Raw genomic sequence first — 27,404 nt, forward strand, 5'->3', positions numbered from 1 at the left:
ATTATCCTTGCTCTGGGATGCTGGGTATGGTATCTGGGCTCATTCCTGACTCTCAGATTACTGCATCTACTCAAGTTGATCGAAACTGGATCCCGGAAAATGCTCGCCTCATAACAAGCCGTTCAGGTTGGGCGCTGCCTCCAACTACTCATCCATATACAAATGAATGGCTTCAAATTGACCTTGGTGAAGAAAAAAAAGTGAGAGGCATAATTGTCCAGGGAGGCAAGCACCGAGAAAACAAAGTATTTATGAAAAAATTCAAAATTGGCTACAGCAACAACGGATCAGATTGGAAAATGATCATGGATTCCAGCAAGAAAAAGATAAAGGTAAGGAGGAAAAAGCTGCACTAAAAAAACAATTGCCTTAAAAAAAGCTTGCATTAATTTTTTACACATCTGTCTCTGACCTTAGAAAAGGCACACAGTGGGGATGAAGCCAAGCAGGACCCCTAGGGGAGCAACCCTGAAGGGATGCTGTGGGAATGGTACCATGCCTGAGGACAGGACCTGGCCTGAATATTCACCTCTGTGGCAAAGGTTTTGTTTATTCAACAGCGAGTTCAGGCTTGACTTCTGACAAGGGTGGTGTGCTTCTGTGGCCCCTAGGTTACTCCAAAATCCCATGCAATGGTGATATGCAACACTGCCAAAAAAAAGTAGAGGTCCCTCTGTAGTATTTCCATTGACACTGAATGAACATCATTAAGACACTGAATTACTTTTCCCTTGCTTCTTTTTTGTCCAAGCTGTAGAATGAGAATGGTGTTAGTAACTCAATGGGGTACCTGTTGGGTTTCTGAACTGCCTGTAGACTGCTTTGAGAACTTTGCAGGCTCTCTGTAATAGTCTGATCCAAGTCCCTCTGAGAGAAAGCAACGGAGTTTCTGACGTGTTATTCTATCCCAAGTGAAAAGTACTATTATACCTTCACAAGTGAAGCATCTTGGAGCATGCTTGGGAATAAAGGGCAGGTTCATAGGTTCAAGCAGAAACTGCAAGACAGAGAAGTGCCAAATGAATTGCTGAGTTAGGTGCCAAGGAATAGAAAATGAGTGTGGCCCAGAAAAGCTTCTGGGAATGTACCTATTTTGGTTTGTCTTTGAATGTAGGCTTTTGAGGACATAAATTGCACTGAGCGTTTAGCTTATTTACGCTAAATGCCATTCATTAAGTCTTTCATCCCATTTTGCTATTGCTGCTCACAAAGTGCATTTTTGCCTCAAAAGACACAACCATTTTTTAGTCCTCCTACTCTGTTACTTAAGGAAACCAATGGGCATTCAGTTCTGTTCACAAACTGGTGCTGCAGTACTAGAATGAATAGGGAATCATACAACAAAATGTGTCCTCGAAAGGCAAATCTGTGGGGTGCTTGGCAGATGGGAATCCTGGGAGTTGCTCCATATCTCATCTGCATTAGTCTGAAAATTAGATGTAAAAGCTGTTTGGCTACATAGACTCCTCCATTGGACAAACCTGTGTTTCCTTAAAGGAAAAGCTGAGTGGGCCCATGGATGTAGTTCTTCTAGGCACATTTGGTAAATATTGGACTTCATTCTCTCCTGTTTTAATCTCACTGAGTATGTCTGCATTTTCTCACTTCTCATCACTTTTCATCATTTGTTTTGGGGATTAAAACTAAATGAATTCAGCCTTTGCAGTCAGCTTCTTTCTCTTGTTACCATGAGTTTTGACTTCATCATAAAGTGTGAAGACAGTGTAAATCAACAATGGGATCTAACCATTTTCTTTCTAAAATAGATGTTGTTTTGACATGTACTTCTACACTGTGGCTCAATGAGGGAAAAAAATAATGCCATATGCTTTCAAAGCAGTGCGCCGTCTGCTGCATGGCTTTCTGTTTTCTAATACAAACACTTGCCATCATTGTCAGAAGTTAGCGGTTTGACAAGAAAACTAGTGTGCTAACTAATGCACTGATCCCATCCTCAGCTTTCATCACTACCAGAAATTAACTTTCAAGATTAATGGAATGGAGACGGCTGGAATTCAAATCTCTTGTGGCATAATTACAATCCTTCCCAAAAATTCAAGACATTTAATAAACTTTCTTCCAAAGCACAAGTTTTCTTTTAAGAGAATCAGATAAATCCCATGATTTGGGAGTCTGAGGGATTTAAAATGTTAATACTGAAATGTAGTATTTTTAAATGTAAGTGGAGCTGGATGGGACAGCATGCTATAATGAGTCACAGCAGGAATGTGGATTAGAAACAGTCCTGTTATATGAAATGAAACACATCGTTTCACTTCGTTAAAGTCTTGACTTTCAATAAACAAACAACTGCATTTTAGGAAAAGAAAGAGCAGTGAGAAGCTGAACATAACAACAAAATATGTTCAAAGGATGAAACATCACCTTGTATCTAAATATGATCTTATCATCCATGGCTGCAGCTCCTTTCACTAGAACTATCATAACTCCTCCCTCTTTGACTGACCCAATTTCTGCTGTTCTTGAATGTGCAGAATGTTTCCCCCTTTAGCCTAGCTCAACCACTCAAAGGAGTGAATATCACAAATCCTCAAATGACCACACAGACCCCCATTTTCATTTCAAGATCCAATTTGTATTTCTTGGCCATAGAGTTACTCAAGCTTGGTCCATAAAGTTATCTTTCTCTTTCATACTTCTTTCTTTCTTCCACATTTTTGGGGTTTTTTAAACCTCCTCTCATCATTCCTGGTACAAGAAACTTCTGAATATCCTGCCATTTGGAACAACCTTTTTAAATTTTTATGCCATGTTTATCTTCACTTTAGAAGATATTAGGATGATACTTTTTTTTCCTCTCACCAGTTTCGCTTCTCTTTTGTTTAGTTATTATTTACTATAACTTATCTTTGTAATGAAGTAAAGCAATTTGTGACATAGCCTGTATAAAAGACACTCATAAAGTGTAATTTTACTGTATACTCCTCTCTCCTCCCCCACAAAGACTATCAGTATGTGTTTTAAATGAACAGTCAAAATTGAATCACAGGCAGCTCTGCACTACAAAGGACAATGATTCAATATAATTATGATTCAATATAATTTTAGATGCCTATTGAATTCTAATGTCTATGTGTCAGTACTCCAATACTGATGTCTTTTATAACACAGTTTTCATTATTATATGTTGCTATTAAGACTACTATTAAAAAGGAAGCAAAGATTCCTCAGATACATGTGTCTGTCTAATTTTACACATAAAGTGGCATTCATTCTTTCTCATATGGAAGGTAGTTTTTCTGATCATTTGCACTATATTGCTATTCAAATATAATAATATGTAATTGCATGTTAATTGGATCTGACAGGCCATCTACATATGAATCCTTGAGAACCATCTTCCAAGCACTAGCAGAACACTAGGTCAACCAGTGCCCCTTGAATCACCTCAGAGGTACAATCTCCCCAAGGAAATAGGAGCAGAAGCATTAATGATGAAATTCTCTTTTTTAATTTAGTTGATCATAGTCTCCCATCATCATTGTTTTTTGTGACTGTTACTCTGTACAACAGCCAGAAGGGGCTGTGGACCATTGGTTCCTAATACAGAGGTGTACAGTAAAAACAAGCAAGGCTTTTAGGACTGCACTGAAAATACAAGCAGCAATCAGTGTATCCTATGCTGGTTTTGTGCTTTGGGAAGTGCAGGCAGCTTTTCCCGTGGCCTCTGTTTTATCTGCTCCCAAATCAATAGAAGGAGTTCATTGCAGATTGGGTTTTGTTCTGATCCAAAATTAAGGACATCTGGTGATTTCTTCCTGAAGAAGGCTTTAGGCTTTACAGCTATGAGTAGGAAGTATCTTATAAATAGCGCCTCTAATGGCAAATTTGAACTTAAGTTCAAATAACATTTTTTCCAGTGTTTTGACATTTAACTAATTCATTGAAAAGCTGAAAATACTTTTACCTCACTGTTATATACATTTTCATATTTTGTATTTTAGAGTATTCAGTATATGATATTCCTAGGTCATTTTTTACCATAAAATAGGGTAAAAATAACTCTTTTTGTCTATCTCAGGTCATAAACTCTTCATGGCAAGGGCTGCTTCTTTGTACAGTTAATTCATTCTAAAAAGCAATCATCTTCATGGAGGCATCCAAGGTGTTGCTACACATACAATTCATAACTTGTTCTATATGCAAAAAATCACTGACAAGAGAAGCTGAAAGTATCAAACAAATGCCATTGAAAGCTGCATTATGGCTGAAGAACCCAGAGCGCAACTCAGGAGATTTTTGTCTGAAATGTACATTTGCTGACCTGCCTTGCCCATTAGATTATATTGCAGTTTTGTCAGGAACCAGCTTTCTTCTTTCTTTCTTTCTTTCTTTTTATTCTTATTCAATAGCAAGCTCACTGGAAGAACTCTCGCAGCTACTGTTCCTGGAGTTTAATTTATGCCTTTTGAAATAACTACAACTTGTGAAACTCTGTCACTGGGGGAAATCAGATTGAAATTTTCTCTTGAATAGTTGGATTATTATTGTAACCACTTAAAAGGTGACAGGATCTTCACCTCAGCCTTCTTTTTTTCCTGAGAAGTGCTGAAAATGTCACCCAGTTAAACCCCAGATCAGAGTGTCATTTAAAAACATGTCTCATTAAGCACTCAGCTCTTGTTATGACCCTGATGGATTGGCTGCTACTGAGTGTATGAAAAATGAAATGCATTACTTTTCTGAGAAGCTTTAACTATGTATTTTCCATTCTCATTTAGGACGGCAATGCCTGACACTTATGAAACAGTTAGATTCGAGCCTACTGCTCACCTAATTCAAAGACTAGAGAATGAAGGAAAAAAGGTGATTGTTGAAAGTAGCTTTTTTTTTAACAATTAGCATTTGTCATGCTTTGCAGACTTTTGAAGGCAATACCAACTATGACACACCTGAACTGCGGACTTTTGAACCTATAGTGACGAGATTCATCCGCGTCTACCCTGAGAGAGCCACACACGGAGGGCTGGGGCTGCGAATGGAGCTGCTGGGCTGTGAACTCGAAGGTAATTGCTCTGCTAGAGATGAATGCACTTTATTATTTTCATAAATACATTCTCCACTTGGACTACAGCTGAACAGTGCTATGTCTGTACAGGCAGCATGTCAGACTCTTGCTTCCATGACTGTCCGTACAGGCAGCATGTCAGACTCTTGCTTCCATGACTGCCATTAGTGCTGTTTCTTGGCCTAATCAGTTCCTTCTCCACAGACATTTAAATATGCCCAAGGCACAAATATTATTCTTTCTCCCATTCCTTTGTTGAATCACAGTGATATTCTCCACATGGTTTTCTGTTCCCTTAAGCAGCCTTATGATTATACTTTCAAGAAGCATAAAGCTATCAGATGAGAATAAAGACAGGAACTTAAATTTTAAGTTATCATGATACAAACCTGGAAGAGATGTTTTCTGAGAAAGTAGAGAGCGCTTTGCACTAAATGTAGCAATTATGTCCCTTGTTCCCTCAAACAACATGACAGTCACACCAGACACTACGGTAGGCAACGATTACTTGGCTGGACAGTACCTATGCTGCTCCTTGTGGGGGGTAAAGGGAGCCTCTTCGTTCCTTACCAAGCTTTAATTTTGCAAGAGTATGTAGGAGACAAAAGACCAGGAAAAGCAAAGTTTAGATATTTATCCTAGGAATGTGACATGAAGTCAAGCTTTGATTCTTGTTATATAAACAATAATTGCTTAACTTTATAAGATAACTACAGATAACACTACGTGAATTTTGCAGTTTTATCTGGTGGATGACAGTATAGTGGTTTATAAACCACACAGCTTAAAAATACACAGAATAACAAACCATGTTATTCAGGGTTTCATATGATACCTTGTACAGAAGCAGCTGAACAGGCTCCCAAGATGAATGGAACTGACTGCTCTGCCTCCATTTCTTTCTCACCATTTCTTCCTCAGGGCGGAAGAGTGGGAGGCATTTGCTGTGAGAACTGATGAGTTCTGTGTTGTTGGTTGTTTTTTTTAGTGAAGGCCAGGTTGAATAAGTGTACTTTTTACTTGGCCCGGAAAGTGGGGAGGTTGGAAATACTTCTTAGTTCCTGCAGGAAATCCTTATTTCCTGTGGGAATACTTAGTTCCTGCAGACTATTGTGCTACTTGCTCAGAAAAAAGAAAATCCAGCACCTGCCTCATGTAAACTCACAACCTGTGGGTGAAGTCCTTTAGCCACAAGACTCCTGTAGTCACCTAGACATCAAGAAGTTAGTGCGTGGACCACCTTACAAGAACACATTGTTCAGTAAGATGGAGGAGCCAAAGAGGAGACTAACCAAGAAAACGCCTTTGCTTTTAGGCAGACTTTAGCAACAGGTATAATTTTTCCCTGCGACACATCTACTTGCAGATGTTTTCCCTCTATCGTGTACTTTTGAAGGGTGACCCACCTGTAGGTGTGGTCAATTCCCATTTACCTATGGGAGAACCTTAATAAGAACACTTTGTTGTATAACTGTATCTTAAGGTGGGAGCTGAATGAAGAGAAGTCACTCGAGATTTACTGAGCAGGAAAGGAACTGAAATGAGAAAAAAGGCTTGGAGGTAGGCACAAACAGGAGTAGAAATCAGGTCTCCAGCAGTAATGAGCAAAGGGAAGTTTCGTGTGCTTGAAGCATCCCAGGGGGACTTATATGAAATGATGGCAGAAATGTAGGCAAGCTTGAGGCTATACAGGGGCATGAAGATCAAGATAAGAAACTTAACTTGATGTAGAAAGCTAGAGGGAGCTCCCAGAGGGGTTTTTAAAGCGATGTGGGGAAGAGACGTTCTGCATAATTCATAATAGGTACAGAGCTGTTTCTTTAACTGGGGCTAGATTGTACCTGTAAAGCATAGGTCAGGGTCCTCAAGAGCCGTGTTTTAACCCAGAGTATAGCTACTGCAGAAACTACATTTTCTACTACTACTACTCCTGGCAGTTTCAGGCCAAGAACTGAGTGCATAAGAGCTTATGTGGCCAGTGGGCTCTGGGTGCAGTAGAAGGGCAAACAAGAACCTGAGAAAGGGGTGCATTATTACATAGCCTGTAATGAGAGTAAAACATTATTAAAGAAAATAACAGTGGATGAGAACAGACAAAAGCCTGGATCACACTCCCAGAGTGATTATCTTAAGCCAGGGAGCTATACTTGCAGCATAAAACATAAACCTAAACATAACACCAAGAATCTGTATTCTAATTTTCCAGGTGTGGTATATTTTGCAGATACTGGGCAATAGACATATTTTCTGGCACCTTGCACAAATCTCAAACTTTTAACTGTAATAACAAAGATCAGACTTTTACAGGTTAGGCAGCAGCTACCGGAAAGTAATCACCAATGAGAAGCAGGCAGGTGGCCAGGAGGGATGACTGACATCACTGATGTCTTATTTATAACTTCAACAAAAACAAAAGAAACTCCTTCCAGATCTCCTTATTGAGCACAAAATGATTCTACATCACACTGCCTTCCTGCTTCTGTTACCAGGACTCTGCTCAGACGTTTCCTCTCTTACATGTGCTCTGCAGAGAGGTTTCTTCAGCAATATGGCGGATGCTGGAGAATTACCACCTTGAGCATGCTCCTCTCCTGCTCTTTGTACAGGTCAACTCACAGGCACTTTGGCCTGCAATAAAATGATGTTTCTACCCCACCTCCCCACCAAGACTTCCATTCTGCTTTGTCAGGCTTTCACTCTTCATTGGTAGGGACAACAAACATAAGCCAGTGGACAGACAGTCTGGGTCTCTGCTGCCCAACTCTGCCCAGCCCTTGAGCTCAGATACAGTCAAGTACCTTGGCACAAGGAGGCAGAACAGGTACATCCCATTGCAAAAAAATACTAACTAACCTGCAAAGTAGAGTTGTTTCATCCCTCAGATACAACACATGAAGACAGCATATGGTGCTCATCAAAATGTTACTGCCAGTTGCATGCTGATTCTCCAGCACATGTTTTAACTGAATGACTGGATTTTGTTTCAGCTCCTACTGCTGTTCCTACCATTTCTGAAGGCAAACCCGTGGATGAGTGTGATGATGACCAAGCGAACTGTCACAGTGGCACAGGTGATGACTACCAACTGACAGGTGCAGAAACCATCCTCATTCCATTGCTGCTTCTGTTGTAGCTCATATCCATCACCAGTTACCAGCTAAGCATTTGCACTGATTTAATCACTCAACATAAATGGACATTGGTATGCAGTTCGTATTGTCAGTGCTGTCAAAACATAGGCATCTGCCTTTTACATATGACAATACTTTTGATTGTTTTCTCAGCTATGTAATTTTTGAAGCAAATAATAGTGACTAGCTGGAAGAGTGGGCAATTTTTTTGAGGAGGAATTGTGTCTAATCAAATGTCCTAATCAAACTTTCTCTTATTACAGAAAAAGCTGGGCAAACCTTTTGAGGTTTATTGTCTGAGACTGAAGAACTCAAAATGAATTATTGTTTAAGTTCAAGATACATATATGCCTGATACCTAAAATTTAGTATAGCCCAAAACCTTTCCTAGACAGAAAAAAAAGCAAATCAAAGCGTATTCACCCATATACCAACAGAAATATTTCCATGAGCTTTCCCACCAACACTGCATTACAGCCACAGAGGGACTGATGTTCTTCCAAGCTGCCATCACTAGCAGAAAAACAGGAGGAAGAGACATAAGATAGTTTGCATCTGGAACAGAGGAAGCTTGCTAGTTTTCATATTCTCCCACTTTTTGCACAGAACCACTCTCCTTCTGAGAAAGCTTACACTGCACCACTGCATTTTTTATCTCCTCTTGGAGGTCACTTGCTCCACAAAGCCCTGGGCCTGTTTGATGAGATCTTCCTGTAGCAGATCTATACATCTACAGTAATTGAGCTTATTTTCGGACACAGTGACACAAGTTATTTCATCACTGCTCCCTAGTGTGCTTATCTAATAAATGTTTATTGCTTCTTACATCCATGATATAAAATGGCATTAAAATCTGGCAATAGCTGTCCAGGAGGACACTGGGAGACATTAGGTAAGAGATTGGCTTTTTGGAAGCAGCCAAGTAGAACATCCGACAGCAGATACAAATAAAAGTGCAGTTTCAGCACCAAACCCTTTCTGAGCTTTGCCAATGTGTCCTGTAAATGCATGTTTCCTAATCATAAACTGAAAAACAGTTCTTGAGTAGAAAAGACATTGCACAATCACCGTTACTGCTTTTCAAATCAGTGTTCCAGATGAATCTTGTTCTTTTTGAAAATGAGCATTCAAGGAGTTTGATGAAATAGTCTGTATTGTGTTAAGGGAGCTCAGAAAGCTTTCAGTGTTACTAAATAGTGTAATTTACTTATTTCTCTGAAAGTAGAAAGCCAGGTCAGGATGCTCTGGTGCTTCCTGCAAAGCCCTACACTGAGGGCTGGCTTGCAAAGCCCTACACTGAGGGCTGGCTTGCAAAGCCCAGTAGGTAGGGACATACTTCACATGGATGGAGACTGTGAGAGGAAGGAGATAGATCTATGCAAGCACCTTCCCTGATCACTCACAATCTCTGCACTTCAGGGAGCTCAGGACTGCATCCCACATGTCCCATAGGGAAAGCTTATTCAGCAGAAGAAATTCCCTCTGGCAGTTTTTGTAGGTTGTGCTTAGGGAGCAGTTTATAATCTTTAAGACAAGGAAGCAGCCACCAGCCTTCCTGAGCACCAGCTCTTCTGGGGAACTGAATCTCTTCCAGTACTAAAATTGAAAATTACTACACTGGCCTTCTACAGAAGTACAGACAATTTAGTATCACTTATTACTATACCATCTAGAAATCCTGAGCAGTGCATGCCTAGTTGTTCTGGACACTACAGAAACACTGCGTTCTATGTATAGTGTTACGTACAACACTAAAATGCACAGAAGTTATTTTACCCATAATTTCATTGTAAACATTATGTTCTTCCTCTAAAATATATAGAAGGAAAGTATCTAAATCTCGTGTCCCATTAAGGGTAGCAGAGCAGTGCAGAGGGGATGTCATCAGTGCCTTACCCTCTTTTATCCACTCCTGATGTGAGTGTGGCACCGCATTCTCATGGGTACAACAAAGTGATAGCACTCGCACATATGTGTGTACCACAATGAAGCCTCCCTTGCAATTAACTGTAATTGTGCTGTAGGCCAGATTCCTTCCTGCTCTGTTTCTCTATTTGGACCCCATACAGAGCTACTCTATTTGTGTGGCTTATAGCATTTCCCATCAGATCATTCTCACAAACATAAAGCTGATATAGCTTGGGCATTCATTCTCATTGGAAGTCATCATAGTCATCCTTTCCATAGTGCTTTAAGCACTTGCTTGCTGAAGAAAAGAAAAGCCATTGACTGGTAATCAGCACCCCACTGTGCATTTATAATTGTGCTAATTTACTTTTTGTTTCCTTTATCAATATGAGGCTTGCTTTAAAAAGTCAAGTATTTTAAAAATATCAATTAGTGAGCTTAGGAGAGGGCCATGACCCCACTCACCTCTTGTTCCTCTCCTTGAAGAAGACGACAAAGGGGAAGTCCTTAATTCCTCCTGCCCTTTGAGACAGATGTGAAACCTGCCTTAGAATATGGCCTAAAGTCGGGCAGCTCCCATGCATCCCTCTTGTGAACTGGCCTCACAACGCAGCTACGAAACAACACACAGGGAGGACCCAGCATGGCAGAGGCTGGAGGACCTCATGTCCCTGACATGAGAAACAACATGCCACGGCTGAATGCACAAAGTGGTGACTGTTAGCAGATGCTACAGAGAATGGTCACTGACTTCCCATGGGATTTAGAGAAAAATCACTGTATATAAAATGAGAATGGCCACAGGGACTTGCTAAGGATTGATTAGTTGGTGTTTGCAAGGACTCCAAAGATACACAGCTTTATTTAATACTGAGTTCTTGTTTTCTTTGTTGATAAAGGAAACCAGACCTCTAATGTAATATTTTCATGCTTAAGCTCACATACTCAGTTACCTGCATGTCTAGTAAAGATGGAAATACTTCAGATTTATATATAGGATATGACCTATCAAGGTTCAGTTCCCCAAATGACTGCTGTGTCCTTTGTTGTGTCCCATGTATCATGATATGCATAATTTCTTTTCCAGGTGGTACTACAGTGCTGAACACAGAAAAGCCAACAGTAATAGACAATACATTACAACCAGGTAAAAAAAAAGATTTTTCTTATTGAAAACATAATAAATTCCATACCCAAATTTCATGCCAGAGACAAAATAATGAATTGCAGTACTTCCTGACTTCCCATTCCCTAAAAGTCTCTGAAGTAAAGAGGCATCTGGTCTCTCAGCTCTGTACAGTAAATATTTTATTCCTTTCTTCCACATGTAGACACAGCAGAGAACAAGATTTCCTTCTGCATCAGCAAATGCCAAATGCTGACAAAATTAAACTAACTTAATCACACAGTACACTCTGTTTAAATGTGGCATGTCAGTGACACAAAGTGTGTTTGCAAACTCTGGGAAAACAAAAACAGAGCCACACAGGCCCACTCACTATTTATATCCATGGTTTTACAAAACCAAGACAAGTAAATTTTGCCAGTTTTCTCCACCAGGGAGCTGGCAGTTTTACAATATTGTTTTCTAGCAAGTTTTCTCAAAATGGGGTTACATAAATTGCTACCATGAACTTGAAAAGGAAAACACAAGTTGTCACTGGCAGCAGGTCCTTTATACTTAATCAATGCAGTAACTAGCACCTTTTAAAATCCTTAGTTTGCTGCTTCCACAGCTTTCATACAATTTTTTTAATATCCTGTACAATTTACTGGCAGTAGGGGAGAGGATAGATCTGGGCAGAAAACCCAAACCCCAAAAGCTATGAGCACTAGTTTAAAATGGTTTGCATTAATTGTGGAGTGGTAAAGAGGTCAGTTTTCAGTTACTCCCATTTCCTCCATTAAAGTACAGTCAGGCACAGTCTTGCAAGTGATTTATTAACAGGGTGGGTAAGTGTTTATCATTGTTTCCTCAACCATGTGCCACAATCCTCTTTTGCTTCAAGCCAGAAAAAGGGACTAATAATGCAAAAGTCTCCTAAGAACACTGATGGTGTGGACCTGATTAAGAGCTAGAGATAACTTACCTCAGACATTGTTTCCACTCTCAGCCTCTGCGTTCTGATATTGCAAAGGCAAATGCTTTTACTCCCCTCAAAATTTGTCTCCAGGGTCATTGAGTTGGCTTAGTCAGCATACACTATTTCTAGCTCTGCCTTGCTTTATTAGCAGAGGGAGATTGTGGAGGACCAGTGCAATGAGAAACACGACAGCAGGCTGGCCTGCCTTCACAGGACACCTCTCTACGCTGCTCTTTCCCACTGTTGCTGAAGGGTTGGAGGGCTGCTGGTGATCCTACAGTTGAGAAAGGGGTGGGGGATGCAAAGGAAGTGGTTTTAGGGTAAAATATTTTAATTCTTATGTCTGAAATGTTCTTTTAGCCTTCCATTTTGCTGAAATGAAGGCTTTTTAAATCTTTAACTATCTTCTTGCATTTAAATGAATTGCAAATTCATAAAGTGCCTCTGTGCAACACAGTTTTCCTCCCTTCTTCCCAGCACCAGTTGCATTTGCAGGTTGTGCTTAATCCCTTTGGCTTGGGTGGGACTCTCCAGTAATAGACTGACTGTTTCTGCCAGAGATTAAGATATCTTCATTTTCTCTCCTTACTTCCCTCCTGCACCACATTCGCTTACTCTGTAATAAGCCAAGTGTTTTCTCTGCTAAAGGAGTTTCTGAGGTTGCCTTCAGAGCATGCCAATGCTACTTCCCTGCATTGTGCTGGTAGGAACCATTTCCTTTCAGGGAATAAAGGAGAAGTTCACATCCCCAACTCAAGGCTCCCACATGGCAGCACATTACAAAGATCACAGATAGAGATCAGCCAGATGCTAATAAATAAGAATAAGGTTTCCAGAATCTCCAGTTTAGGACATAAAAGTTTCCAGCTGCTTCATAATCCCTCACTGAAAACCAGCCAGAAAACTCCCAGAAAGGGGCAGACAGAAATTTCCCCTCAACATGGGGAGGTCCCTTGTGGCATGAAGGTGGGTATGCATTTCCTTCTGCTGAAGGGCATGGCTGGACGTAGCTGACACAATGAAGCACATAGAGCAAGAGGCCACACAGCAGGGAGCAGGAGTCTGCTATGACAGCCGCAAATACCATAGTCTAAACTGGCCTTGAAGTTACAGAGCTGCTCCAGGGGCCCCCTGGTCCTCAGCTGGCTGAAGATCAGGAGATCAGTGCACTCCAAGTCTTTCAGCTATTCCCAAGCTGAACAAGGTATGAATTTAACACACCAAGGACTGAGCCTTCAGCTTCAGCCTTAATTCCCTCTAAGGGCTGGTTTACCTTAAGAAGCTAATGCACCTTGAGGTAAATGGTGAACTCCAAGCCAAAGAACTATTCCAGCTCAGTTGGATGCAGGCTCCAGCAGGTGAACCTGACGAGCTACACCATGCCAGTGCTGGCCACAGCAGCTGTGCCACAGTGATTCAGGACAGGGATTTACCAGCCCTCTCAGTAGCAGCACCTGCTGTGGCACAGGTACTTCTGCAATAGGTGCTAACGCCATGTATTGGTGTCCTCCTGCCTGCATTCAAGCCTGCAAACACCTCTAATCTTGTTATCCCAGACTAACATGCTTGTGTGTGTCAAAGCCTGAGATTATCGTATTCCAACCAGCTTTCACACACTATGGAAACAGTTAAGAGCAAATAGCTGGAAAGCCTCCATGTATAAACAAGCTTTCCATCAAGAAGACTTTTACAGTTCATTTCAAGGGGACTGAATTGTAAAAAATAAAAAAGAATGTTGATTTCAAACTGCTAAAAATGTTTCAAGGTTTGGATTTTTTTAAGGTTCTACTTTTCTCCTCAGACTTAAAAAGATACCTTTAACAAATCTGTCTGTGAAGGCAAATACCTTTCAGGCCTCAGTCCTAAGACTCACCAACATCTGGTCTTTTTGAACACACCTTTATCAGTGCCAAAGGACTATTTTAAACGCTTGACTCTTAGCTATTTACATACAGAGCAAGCTGTTCATTTACATTATGTGCTCTCAGCGTGCAAGCTCAAGGCTTTGTAAAGCAGAGTAGTCAAGAAATATCTTGTTTTTGACACATGTAATAGCTACTTCAGAAAACCATAACTAAGAAATCCTGAGGTTAAAATCTATGCTAAAAAATCATTTAAAGGTAGAATAGGTCTGATTCTCATTTACGGTGGGACAACTTTGCATCAACAGAGGGATATTAAAGTAGTTAAATTATCATTTACTATCATTTAAGGTAATTCTGTGCTGCCAACTTAAGTGGTATAAAAAGGTGGAATGTAAATAATAATCAGACCCAATATACTACTTTGAAGTGGTCCAAATTATGTTTGTAATTTCCCATTTTAATGTTGACTTACCTTTTGGCAAGAGCATCCTATCGAGAATTTTCATAGCATCTTTAAGTCTGCGAGCCACAAAAGATTAATGGCCTTGCAAGAAAATCACTCAACTAGATTTTAAAATTACTTTCTTGTTTGTGTGCAGTAATGGTTCCAGCTGTGAGCAAGATGTGGTCAAGAAGTACAGCTGTTGGTTATTCTTTGAGAGGATAAATCTGTTTTAATTCAGTATCACGTACCCTACATTTTGAAAAAGGCATATGGGATTTCGTCACACCTCCCTCTCAGATTCTCATCTGAACTGCCGCTATTTGGTTACATAATAGCTGGTTTTCTTCATCATCTCAATACACACAAACCCAGAGATCAATCACCTTTTGGCAGGAGAATTATCCTAGCAGGGGAATGGACCAGTGCTGCAAAGGGAGCCCACCAAATGCTCCTCATCCCTGCTTTTCTTTCTTCCACCAGAGCTGCCAAGCTATAGTTCAAGGACAAAGAAGTGGTCAGATTGCCTGTAGCTTACTGTCAGCTACTGTATCAGCCCCTGGGACCTTTAATAGAAGCGTTGATCTGTCCTGCCTTTTGCTGGGGCAGATCCATTGTCCATATGACTAGCAAGCCTATCCTGATGCTACAAGTGCCTGTTATTAATTGGCTAGCAGATCTATTTTTTCTTTTTATGGGTCCCCAGGAGAAGCATTGGAAGAGGCATAAGAATAGACAATAAGAGATGGCATGTTTAAGGAGCCCATAAAATAAAAGCACTCTGAAACACCTTGCCTTTGACCTTCAATGCCATTGCTGTGATTTTCTAAGGAATATATTAACACAAACACTTCTAAGAAAACAACAGAAACCTAACAAGAAATAGCTAACTGAGAGCAGGTTACTGGTCAAATACTGCTCAACTTCAGAGAATTCTCATTAACTTCTGCATGGAAAAGAAGTTCATTTCTATGCTACACCATGCTGTCCATTAGACCAAGGCCAAGGAACACAGGCATGGCCAAAGCAAATCAGACTTTGGCTCTTTGCCAATTTCCTGGACTATATATTTCAAATGAAAGTGTAAGAAATTCTTTATTAGATGGTGCTGTGAAATTTAGCTCTGCTTTGAAACTCTCCTTCTAATCCTAATGTTCAGAGCTGGCTTCAGACCATGAAGCAAAAGGCTTTTGTCAGTCCCTGCACTTTAGGATTAACAATTAAATTCTGGATATTTTCCTTATCCATTTCAGTGTCCAGTTCTCTTTGAATTGCATTCCGCCTTAGCAGCATTGAAGGGAAGCAAGAATCACTCATATCATATGAGAATTTTTTTCTCCTTTGATCTGCATTGAACTTCACTGGATATCTCTTAGTTCTCAGGCTATGAAATGGAGAAAGCAAACTATTGTAATCTTCCTTCTCTGGATTCTTCACCCATTTTCATACTTCTCCTGTGTCTTCTGCTATTTATTTTTATTCAGAGTTGAACAATACCAGTCCTTTCAATTTCTTTGTGCTATGTGCTCATTTCTGCTCTGTGATATCTTCAGATTGATGTGATCTATCTACCACTGTTCTCCTTTCTTTTGGTTTGAATACCACGCAGGCTATCACAAGCTTTGCATGAAATAATCCTTCGGGATTAATAAGATTAATTTTGTTTTACGTTTTCTAAGACTTTTTCTAAGTTCTGTTTCATGGCTCTGATGTCAAAGCCATGTAATATAGCTCTTCCTAGGCCTACTTGACAATGAAAGGCTATTTTTCAAACTTAAAGCCCGTTAATTCATTTCAATGTCACTCTTTTTCTTTAAAAACTCCCCTTGATTTTCAGATGTCCCCTTTTGGGCAAGATGTCTTTGATCATGGCCCCATTGTCTAGGAAAAAAAACCACATATATTGAAGAAAGAAATATAATGGATTGCCTTTCTGCACCCACAAGCACACAGGCTGAGTTCTGCTTCTTCAACATTTTGAGCCCAAAGAGAGATTGTTCACCATGATCTGCTTCTTTCCAAGAAAGGGCTGGCATCCTCCAGGAAACATATTTTCTCCACATTAAATTCCTGTGCCAGACATTATCTGTTTATTTGTTCCCAGCTAGGATGCTGTATTCGTGACAATGAGGAGGAGACCCCTCTGGAGGCCAGTGGGAGGAAGGGGAGAGGCAGGCGGGATGGAGCAGATGAAAGGCAGGAGCGAAGAATGGGGCTCAGTGCAGAGAGATGCTGCGGCACAGCCAGGGTACTGACAGACTCAGGAGAGGGGCAGGAGCTGCCATACACCCAGACGTCTCTGCTGACAGACAGAAGTTTTCCAGGGGCCAGAGGGGAGAGGACACAGCAGGCAAGGAGGGAATGATATATGAACCCTTTTTATATCCATTTTATCTCAGCCTACTCACCTGAGGCTTTCACTGTGTTGATAAAATGATTAGTCTAGTTTACTTTACATTAAAATCTGGGTTGTGAGTTCAAAAGCCTTTCCAGTCTTCCATGGCAGCTCATTACATGAAGGAGGTCTTCGCCTCTTCAGATTGGAAGAGCTCCACCTCAAAGGTCTGATCAGCCACAGGTCCCAACACACTTCCTGTATTTCTCCATATTTTCCCACAATAAACAAAACACATTCTAGGGTATGTTCCGCGTTATCTTTCCTGGCTTGTTTTTTTCATTGTTTTTGTTTGTTTGTTTTTTAATAATGGGCAAGAAAGCAAAAAACCACAATTCTTCCCCCAGAGCTGATACTGATGGGAGCACAGAGTTCTTTGTTCTTAGTTCATACTTGCACAAAGCATCTCATTAGAGTAAACCTAAATTATTCCTTTAATAAGGTGTGAGTCATGCCTGAGAAAAGACTTCAGAATTTGGTCACATTGCTGTGGGAAGGGTATTGCTCTACTGGGAGTTGTCCTTGCTCAAGGTGGGGTAAAAGTTCATACCAATGTGGTAGGAACCAAAAGCCCAAAAGATTTCAAACTGCTTCTGAGAATAAGAAATGCAAGGAATTTGTATGCTATCTTTGCATAATCTATCCATTCAAATTCCAACTTCTATTGAAGAAAATAAGCTACTATGTATTAAACCTTTGGGCAGAATTGAAGAGAAGCTGAAAACGAGATATTATCTCATCATGATCATAATACCAGACTTCCCTTGTTTTACATGGAGCTTGTTTTGAAGCTTATTTTGAGTTCATTTGGCAATCAGCCACATTTGTCCCTTTTCCATCTCAATTTGTCCATTTCAATGCTGCCATCTTGTGGACCTGCTTAACTGTCTGGAAGATGCTGAAAAAAGTTCCTTACTGAAGCCACTTACTGTACATTTCACCAGAGATCCTTTCCTGCCAAGAACATTCCTTAGTGTTTCTGCCCTTTCTTATTTTTGTCCAAATCTTATTGTGAGTTATTGCAAAATTTTGCACAGTTATGGTACAAATAGATATTATCAACCAGCAAATATATCTGATAAATAAGGCAGATTTTTCTTTTTGAGTCATATATGTTACAGTACACTTACCAGCTAATGTGGGCAAATCAGAAGAATTAATCTAACCACAAAAAAAATCCCAAAATATGGGTCTTAATCAGACAAGACACAACCACATGATTTACTAGAAATAGTCATTCTTCATCTGTTTCCCAGCAGGGCTGCTCTCACTGTAGCTTCTCAGAGTTTCAAGTAGGAATGGCTCTGATAATTGTCAAATTCATGCATTTAGTTTTGAAGTACAAAATCTGAATTATGCAATTAATAATCACATTTAGTCCCTCCTTTTCTCTCTTATCTTGCAGAGCTGCCACTATACAACTTCAACTGTGCCTTTGGTTGGGGATCCCAAAAGACTTTGTGCCACTGGGAGCATGACAACCAGGTGGATTTAAAGTGGGCGATCTTGACCAGCAAAACTGGACCGATTCAAGACCACACAGGTAGTCATGAGTTCATGATTTAGCCATTTTACCTGGTTGTTCTATTTAATACCAACATGCCTTACAGAAGGAGAGGAGAATAAATTATACCTAAATTATGCAAAGTCTCAAAGATTATTCTCTAGGCAACCTAACTTGTTTATATGTAGTCACAATTGGTCATAATTGTCCTTTCTCTTGGGGAATAAAGATCATTTATTGTCAGGAATTGAAGATATTCCCTCCGCCTAACTTGCCTTTGGGTAACAACAATCTAAAGTAGAAAAAACATCTGAATGATACTCTGCAAATACCACTTACTAGGTGATACAGTCATAAACCAACCTCACATTGTTCCTGTTTGTAGCTACTGAGACTACCCACCACAGAAAAGTGTTGTAAGTGAAACTTCCCAGGTGGATGTATTTCCATGCCCTCCTTCTCTCCAGCAGGAGTTGAAGATTATAGCCATCCCTTTGCTCACACACAGTTTTTCCAGAAATATCACCCTGGGAAATGGATTGGTTGGTTTTGTAGTCTCTAAATCCTGGCTCTGCATAATCAGGCAATAAATATGCTACTGGCTATTGGCGAAGGGAGAGCACTGCGTGACCTGCACAGCCTCTTGCTTTAGTGCTCTCTCTTGCATACGTGCAGATTAATCAAATGTGTTGAGATGAATCCCCCTTCGCACTTCTGCTACCCCTTTGCCTAATGAGAATGACAAGGAAATTAGACAAAATTGGACTTTTTACATTCTGAGACACTTTCAATTGAATCTTAAGACAAGTACGGTAGTTTCAGGGAAAAAAAAACTTATAATACTTTGACTATAAATGGCATTGTACAAATAAATGACATCAAATTAACTAAATGCAGTTAGCTGAAGTGAAGGCTGTAATGGTGGAAAAATTGATGTAAAGTGAAATGGCTCAGTAGGATCTGACGCTGAAAGGAGGTTAAAAGCTATGTTAGCCAGAGACTGACAAAATCTAAAAGACATGCATAAGTAAAGCTCTAATTAAGACAATGAAGACAGAGTTCCTGACCCAGCACTGCAATAATATTCTGGAAATGAGAGCTATCTGCACTTTGCCACCAAGGATTATAGAGAGACTGAACCTGTCTTCAATCAAGCGATGAAGAAATTCTATTTTTCAAATGAGATTTTGTTTTTTCCACTGGGCCCTGCTAGTGCAGAAGTCTTATTTGTTCCATCAGCTGCATATTCAGTAAATCTTAAAGGCAGACCCTTTTCCTCCCTACTGAACTAACTTTCAATACTTTCCAAAATTTTTCTTCAAGTCAAAGGGCACCTTCACCTGCCAGGTTTGCTCTTCACCTGCTAGCAGCTACAGAATGAGTGGGGTGGGTGTGAATGCAGACCACAACCAAACTGAATGGCATAGCCATCCCAGACAAGTCCCTCAGTGTCACCACTGCACAGCAAGGCCACCTACAATGAGCAATTCCCAGGCAGATCTTGCTCTCGGTTGCACTTGTATAAAGCTGAAGAAACTCCAGAGAAGTGATCTGCAACAGCAATTGCTTTAAGACAGCAGGATATGCTGTATGTCACTTCAAATTATACATGTTATGATTAAATCTGGCCAGAGTTAGGTCTTCCAACTGAGACAGTCATCCTAATACTGTGATTAGTTTTCTTTTTTCCTCCGTTTGGATTTCCCTATCACCATTCTTTGATGAGATTTGCACATGTTGTGCTGCCCTCGGCACAAAAAACAAAGTTGGAAAGAACATATAGGCACAAGCGCTACTGGTGAAGATGGACAAGATGTTACTGCAGTAAGATAGAGAAAAAAAGGAAAGAAAAAAAGCCTAACTTTTTTTTTGCAATTTAATATCATCTTCCCTTATAAAATTCTTTCACAGATCAGATACTTCCACATGCATATTGATCAGCATACATCTGAATGCCCACAGAAAAATCTAAATAAAAGAAAAAAATCCTTGTTTCCTGTTATAGGAAATATTTCCCTTTCTCTTTTATTAGGCCCCCTCTTTCCATCTAGCCTCTGTGTTTAACCCATTTATCTTTGTTCCTGGTTTATCTTTTACTGCCCTGTCCTTCTTATACTTCCCAGAGTGGCAACGCTCAACTTCCATTCTTCATTGGTACAGGACTACACCATTACAATCCAGCAAGTCTGAATTATACATTATTTCAAGTGAAATTCAAGAATATCATGTATAAGCAAAGATCAGTGCTGATGAACCATCATCCTTCCAAAATATCTTATTTTGCCTCTTTTTACTATTCCTTTGTTTAAGCATTGGCATAAACAGAGATATATGAACTTATTTCAGTATTTGAGAAATAGTATTTCTTATTATTAATTTTTCTCCTTCTTACTTTCAAAATAACTTTATACCAATGCCAGTAAATCCTGTCTCCATCCTTTTGTGTGATTGCATTACACAGGCAATCTGTTCTTACACACACCAGGGTGAATTTCATATTTTTCCACCATAATTCTCTGGAAAAAAAAGCTGTTCAAAAGCTGACTGGAATGGATGCCTGGCTGGTGTAAATCAGAAGCATTTCTCTGTAGTCAGTGTCTTACTTAGCAATTTTCTGTTACCAAACTAATCACACTCCCACGTGCTTCTCTCCCAGTGTGATTAAGCAAGTAATTTTCCAAGTTAAGGGTATTAGGTATTCAGATTTCAATGTGTATAAATCTGTTATGCTCTTCAGAAAATACCAGCCATAATCTTACTGTTTCAGGAAGAGGCTCACAAATATATAGAGCCCAATATACTATGGACAAAATCAAGGGACTAAACCTGGCACTGTTTGTGACAAGGCTCAGACTTTATTTAGGAGCACTATTTAGATCTCAGTTCCTGACCTCTGACCATGGCTGTGCTACGCTAGTTTATCCTTCAGTGTTTTTCCCATTCTAATCTTACCTTCTCCAGCACAGGTTACTTTAAACAGAGATTTAAAATAGCTATTTGCACAATTACTGTAGAGCAGGCCCTGTAAGATTTCTGCCTGGCCTGATGAACTAGGGCTGGCTCTCTTTAGGAGGTGTACATGCACTAATGGAGCATATGCCATCACACCAAACATGCTTTTACCTTCTTCCCTGGGCAAAATAAAATGCCTTCTGTGTGCCATGTAGTGAATTAACATCTTGTTATGGTACACTCTCAGCACAAAGCATCCCAAAGAACAGCAGAGGAGTCTGTCAGAAAAAGTAAAGTCTCCTTAGAGCACATCAGCTTTCCTAGAGCTCCCAAACCATCTGACTCTCTTTGTTGTGAGGACTGACACATCAGCATGGAAAGAAAGGAAATGACTGGGGGAGGTGGGGGCTTCTTAAGTAAAAAAGAACATGAAAGCTGGTGGCTATCCCTAATGCAGTCCTTCTGTCACAGTAGGAGATGGCAATTTCATTTACTCTCAAGCTGACGAAAGTCAGAAAGGGAAAGTCGCCCGACTGCTGAGCCCCGTCATTTACTCGCAGAACTCTGCCCACTGCATGACTTTCTGGTACCACATGTCCGGCGCACACGTCGGTACCCTGAAGATCAAACTGCGGTACCAAAAGCCGGACGAATACGATCAGGTGCTGTGGACCCTGAGCGGGCACCAGGCAAACTTCTGGAAGGAAGGACGTGTTCTTCTTCACAAGTCTGTGAAACACTACCAGGTGAGCTTGACCAGTCCCCACAGAACTAACAGAGTCGAGGCCAGTAAGACTTCGCTGGTCATGTTTCGTACCCTGCAGCAGAAAATGTCACTGAAGGATTTATGTAGACAGTATTATACCTACAGATGAGGTGCTGTTGCTGTGACAGTAATAATAGTGCCATATTTTATGGTATCTCAGATGAGAGTGATACAAGCAATTTGTTATCAAAGGCCTAAGAAATAATTTAGAAATCATTTCTCATGTCACAGAACTGCATCCTTGCCACACTTTTGCTGCTGGTGCAAAAGTCTTTAATGAAGTTAAGACATTCTATAAATTCACATTTGTATATATAAGTTCATAAAGGCATGCACTGGAGATTGACAGGCCTCAATCAAAGTACGTGTAGATGTGGCATCATGACAAGTGAAGATGTGTGTTAACAACTAATTAAGACATCCTGAATCTGCAATTGTGTGTTAACAGGAAAACAATGTGCACATTATCTTATTTTGCCAGGTGGTTATTGAAGGAGAAATCGGAAAAGGAACTGGAGGAATTGCTGTGGATGATATTAAAATTGACAATCACGTAGCACAAGAGGATTGCCGAAGTAAGTATGAATAGCAAGATTATATAGAAATGTAATTCAAAACATTATTTATTTTCTTTTGATAGCTGTTTTTTTTCCTATGAGAAAGGCATAGATAGCTATGGACTCTATAGGAAGTTTTGCATGAAAAATACCCTAATCTGGCCCATAGCTTTATTCATAGTCAATACCATTGGTATACCATTGGTATCACCTCAGTACAGCAGCAACTGCAGTCTCTTTTGGGCCAGAACCGGGATCCAACTGACGTGGGTTACAGCATGTTGACATCCACACATATGTCCCTATATTTAATATTCATAGAATCATAGAATGATAGAATGGTTTAGGTTGGAAGGGACCTTAAAGATCATCCAGTCCAAACCCCCTGCCATGGGCAGGGTCACCTCCCACCAGACCTGGTTGCTCAAAGCCCTGTCCTGTCCTCTTTAAATTTCTCTGTTTTTCCTAATGCTATTCCCTGTTTTAACTAATGCTCAAAATCTAGTCTATTTCCTTACCCTTTTTAGATCACTTACCACCAAGCCTAGTTTAATTCTACCCTAGGTTTTAAAGGACTGTATCAAACCCATACAGGATACACAGAGAGGGTGAAATGGCCCCTGCTCTACCCCCGCTGTTCCGTAATTGCTGTCACTTGTTTGCTGTAGTCACCAGCTCCCAGACACGGGTGACATGAAGTACTGTTAGAACATGTTCTTTTCTATATCTGAGCCGGGCTATTCCTGAGGTGCTATTTGAACCCTTTTATTTCTGGCCATTCTTGAGTTATCCCAGTCCCTGCTGATCACATGTGCACTGCATACTGCACGTAATTTGGCAGCAGCACCACCAGATAAACACAAGCAACTGAACACTGTCCTTCATGATGAAGATGAAGCCATAACTTTTATGCAGGAGAAGGAATAGAACTGAGAACCCTCAGCATTAGAGATATAAACTGATGCCACACAAGTTCCAACACAACTGAGAGCAGTAATAGAGAGTGCTCCTCACCTTTTGTAGCTAATTGCCTTTTGAGGGTAACATGACAGACTACAGCTACATGGTAATTTCACTGCAGGATGAGAAAACTGTGCTGTCTGTCACACAGTCCGTCTCCTGGAGTTCATTGTATGCCACCAGAGTGGCAGTTACCAGGAAGAAGAGGTAGGATGCCCTGCTCCTACAGTGTCCTGCAGTGTCCTCAGTGCCAAGAAGGGTGCTGGGACCACAGTGATGGTATTTGCCTGACTCCAAATGAGAGAGAAAAGTAACTTCTTTCCTGCCTCCATGTGTTTTGGTTGTTTGAATCAAATGCTGAGCTAAGATTTTGGCCTGTGGGAGCTAAAGCCAAAAGCTTAGTCTGAAGCCCAAACACAAGTGGTCTCACTGCAGTTAGTGACACTATTTTTGTGATTAACTATGCCTACGCTGATGAAGTGTTATGGAATTGGGGTCCAAAATTGTAAATACAATGAATGAGATGCTAATTCATCACACTGATTTCTCTTTCCCAGACGTGGAAAACCCCTGCTGATAACTAAAACTGTGCCAAGACTGGGCGGAGAGGAGTCTTTAAATCTTTCTTTTTTTTCTCCATTAATTTTCAGAGACCATCATAATGAACAGTTCTGTCAAGCTGACATAATGATGCTCTGACACAGGAAAATCTGCTATACCATTATCGCCAGCTTGATAGTCAATCAGTGTTTGTAATCCTAATAATCAATGTCAATTCTCTTTGCTTCATTAGAATCAACTGATGTGGAGAATGAAATAGATGAAGAAGAAGACCCAGAAAGTAATCAAACAGGTAAAAATCATGTTATTGTTAAAAGGGAATGAATTTTAAAGTGTATTTTCATGTGAATTTGTGTATTATAATTATTTATTTATAGATTAGATCTCTAACTGCGTATTGTATTATGGTTTTTTGATTTATATAGAGCAGATGCCAAGAATGGTTACATTTATTTGAAAATTTAATAGTTTTGTTCTTCTGTGTCATATAATTTTATGGACTTTGTATTATTTATACTTGTCTCAAACCTTTCAAACTTTATACACATAAATTGTTACATTGAATATATCTATATATGCATGCACACTATAACTCCTTAATAATTTGTTATCTAGAAAGTTTGTCCACAGCTGAAGAAACAGCTATCATTATATCTTACAATTTATGACTCACGCAGTCTCTAGGAAATTAGGCTTAAAACTCTTCAGGGTAATTGTTTCTCAGACCTGGCTGAAAATGTCATTTTGTGACCAGTGTACCAAAGCATTATCATTTTCAATGATGATAGCTGTAAGTGGATCATTAAATGGACCATAATTGTCATATTGTCCCAATAATAAAATATACTTACATTTTTCAGGCAATGAGCTTTATTTTTTTCTGTTACAGTCAACAGGATTGCTATCATTGATTTCAGTGAAAGCGTGGTTTGTCAAAAAACACTTTTTGGCTTTTCCTGCAACAGTTAGCAGGGTTTGCAAGCCTATTGGATCTCTTTCATAAACTGAAAGGGCTGAGGGTAAACATTATGGTACCTAGTGAATATTTTACAGAAGGGGCACAGTACTCTTCGGTGTCAGTTCTGTCCCTGTTTCCATTTCAAGGTCCAATCCTGAAGTCAGGGAAGTGGAGATGGACACAAAATGACTGGAGATTCCCAACCAATGTCTAAGTCTATAAACATTCTCACTCAGCTGAAGAAGATTTAATTAACATTTTTGAGTTAAATATTGCAGGCTGGCAAAATATAATCAAAAGGTCTGGTTATTCATTCCCAAGACTCCCACTCAATCCAAGGTAGAATCAGACCTCTACTGACATGCAGCAGATTCAGGGATTGGAGAACAGTAAGAAAATAATCAACAACTATTTGTGTCTCATTATAGTTTTCAGCTATTTATGACTGCCTCCTAGAAGCTAGGTGTTCAAATTATGCAATAGTGTATGTGAAAAGCTTGATGTCCTCTCTCCAAATTCCCAACTCGTCAAACAAAGTTCTAACTAGAATCAGTTCTGAAAATTTTGCAATTCTTTACTCCATTTCAGGGTTTACGCCTCCATACCGTACAGGAGAGGACTACGACGATAACATCTCCAGGAAACCAGGCAACGTCCTGAAGACCCTAGATCCAATCCTTATCACCATCATAGCCATGAGCGCACTTGGGGTGCTTTTAGGAGCCATCTGTGGAGTTGTCCTGTACTGTGCCTGTTGGCACAATGGGATGTCAGAGAGGAACTTGTCTGCACTGGAGAATTACAATTTTGAACTGGTTGATGGTGTAAAACTGAAAAAAGATAAACTAAACACACAGAATTCATACTCGGAAGCATGAAGGTATAAAGCAACTGGAGAAGTTTCAGCGAGTCGGGATGGAAGGACATAGCTCGGTCGTGCTGGGGAACTGTTGATCTTCTTTTACTGTACAGGCTGAAAAGTGCATTGATGACACTGAGCCAAGCTTTTCTCAGGAGCTTCAATGAGTGTGTAACCGATAAACATGGACAACAATCTGTGTTAACAATCTGAATCATGTACAGTCTGCTTTTTCTGTTGGTTTTATTTGAAATAATCAAATGCTGGTGTTGAGACCAAGTATGATTGACTTATAGTTCATTTTGTCTTTCTTTCTCTCCCTCTCTTTTGTTTTCCGTTAATGGATAATTTTGGTTTTACTGTGCAAAATCCAAGATGCTGTCACAAAATGTATTCAGTGGGGTCCTTTGGATGGACATGCTGTCTGTAGCTCAGTGCCCAGAAAATATTGGAGTAACAGCAATTTAGTGGACTCCTGCACCTGTATTTGTGTATAATTGCTCGTGTTGTGCATAGGCAAAGAAGGGTTAGGATGTTTTTGAAAGTACTGCTGCATCAGTACCAATATAGTGTGTCAGCTCTGTTTACGAAGCAATACAGTCAAATTTTATTGATGTTTTTCAGTGTTGTACTAAATTTTGTGCTTGTGAACTCCATAAAAGTGTGCCATCATCAGACACAACTGGTAACCGAGTGTACTGCCTAAAAATGAAACAAAAAAGTCCTTGGCACTGGCTAGTGTATGTCCTCTCAAGTGCCTTTTTGTTTGTACTGCTTCTCATTGCATTAACATTAACCACAGCTCTGCTTCTCCGCAGTTATGCCCTTGTCTTTAATCATATTCTGATGGCTCACTAACTAAAAGAAAAGTATATTTTAGTGTAAGAAAGTAGCCTCAGGAAGGCAAGGGCTATCAGATTTGACAACCTGGCTCGATTGTTCTGCTTTCTGTATTTCAACTTCATATATCTTGACCCTTTTGTACAAAGCTGCAATATCCCCTTTTATTGTTCTTTCATATAGAATGTATTTTCAAATGTAAAATCTCTCTCCCTTTCTCTTCTCCTCTCTCTCTTTCTCCCTCTGAATAGATTGCATAAGCATTTGCCATTGCCAAGGAAAGAAAACTGCAGCTTTAACTTGCTGGTAATGGCAAAGGATTTTATTAGAGTTTGTGTTAAAAAATAAGGGAAAATTCTTAACTTTACCCTCCAAAGTCGAACTTTGGATTTCTTCTTAACAGCATAAAGTGACAGTATCTTTTTTCCTGAAGTCATGAAACACATCTTTTATCCTGAACAGCTTGCCTGTTAATTACACTTGGGAAAATTATTCCCTTGCTGAAAAGATTGCCTTTAAAATGAGAAACTTTCCTCCTCCTGCCCCTACCTGAACTCAGAGTTCTGTTCTCTCAGTAAACGTGTATTTTCATG

The 27,404-nt window shown here is 40.0% G+C and overlaps 1 protein-coding gene across 1 annotated transcript; it reads left to right on the forward strand.

Moving 5' to 3' along the window:
- NRP1 (neuropilin 1) lies at positions 1–27,404 on the forward strand (the record flags this gene model as incomplete). The annotated part of the gene is made up of 9 exons (XM_010191174.1): positions 1–332; positions 4,883–5,027; positions 8,017–8,100; positions 11,156–11,215; positions 18,260–18,397; positions 21,785–22,056; positions 22,558–22,651; positions 24,387–24,446; positions 25,701–27,404. Coding segments are annotated over 9 exons (1,475 nt in total), but the record flags the coding sequence as incomplete, so codon positions are not given.

This window comes from Mesitornis unicolor, unplaced genomic scaffold (assembly GCF_000695765.1).
Source record: "Mesitornis unicolor isolate BGI_N332 unplaced genomic scaffold, ASM69576v1 scaffold49658, whole genome shotgun sequence".
In the NCBI taxonomy this organism is placed as follows: domain Eukaryota; kingdom Metazoa; phylum Chordata; class Aves; order Mesitornithiformes; family Mesitornithidae; genus Mesitornis; species Mesitornis unicolor.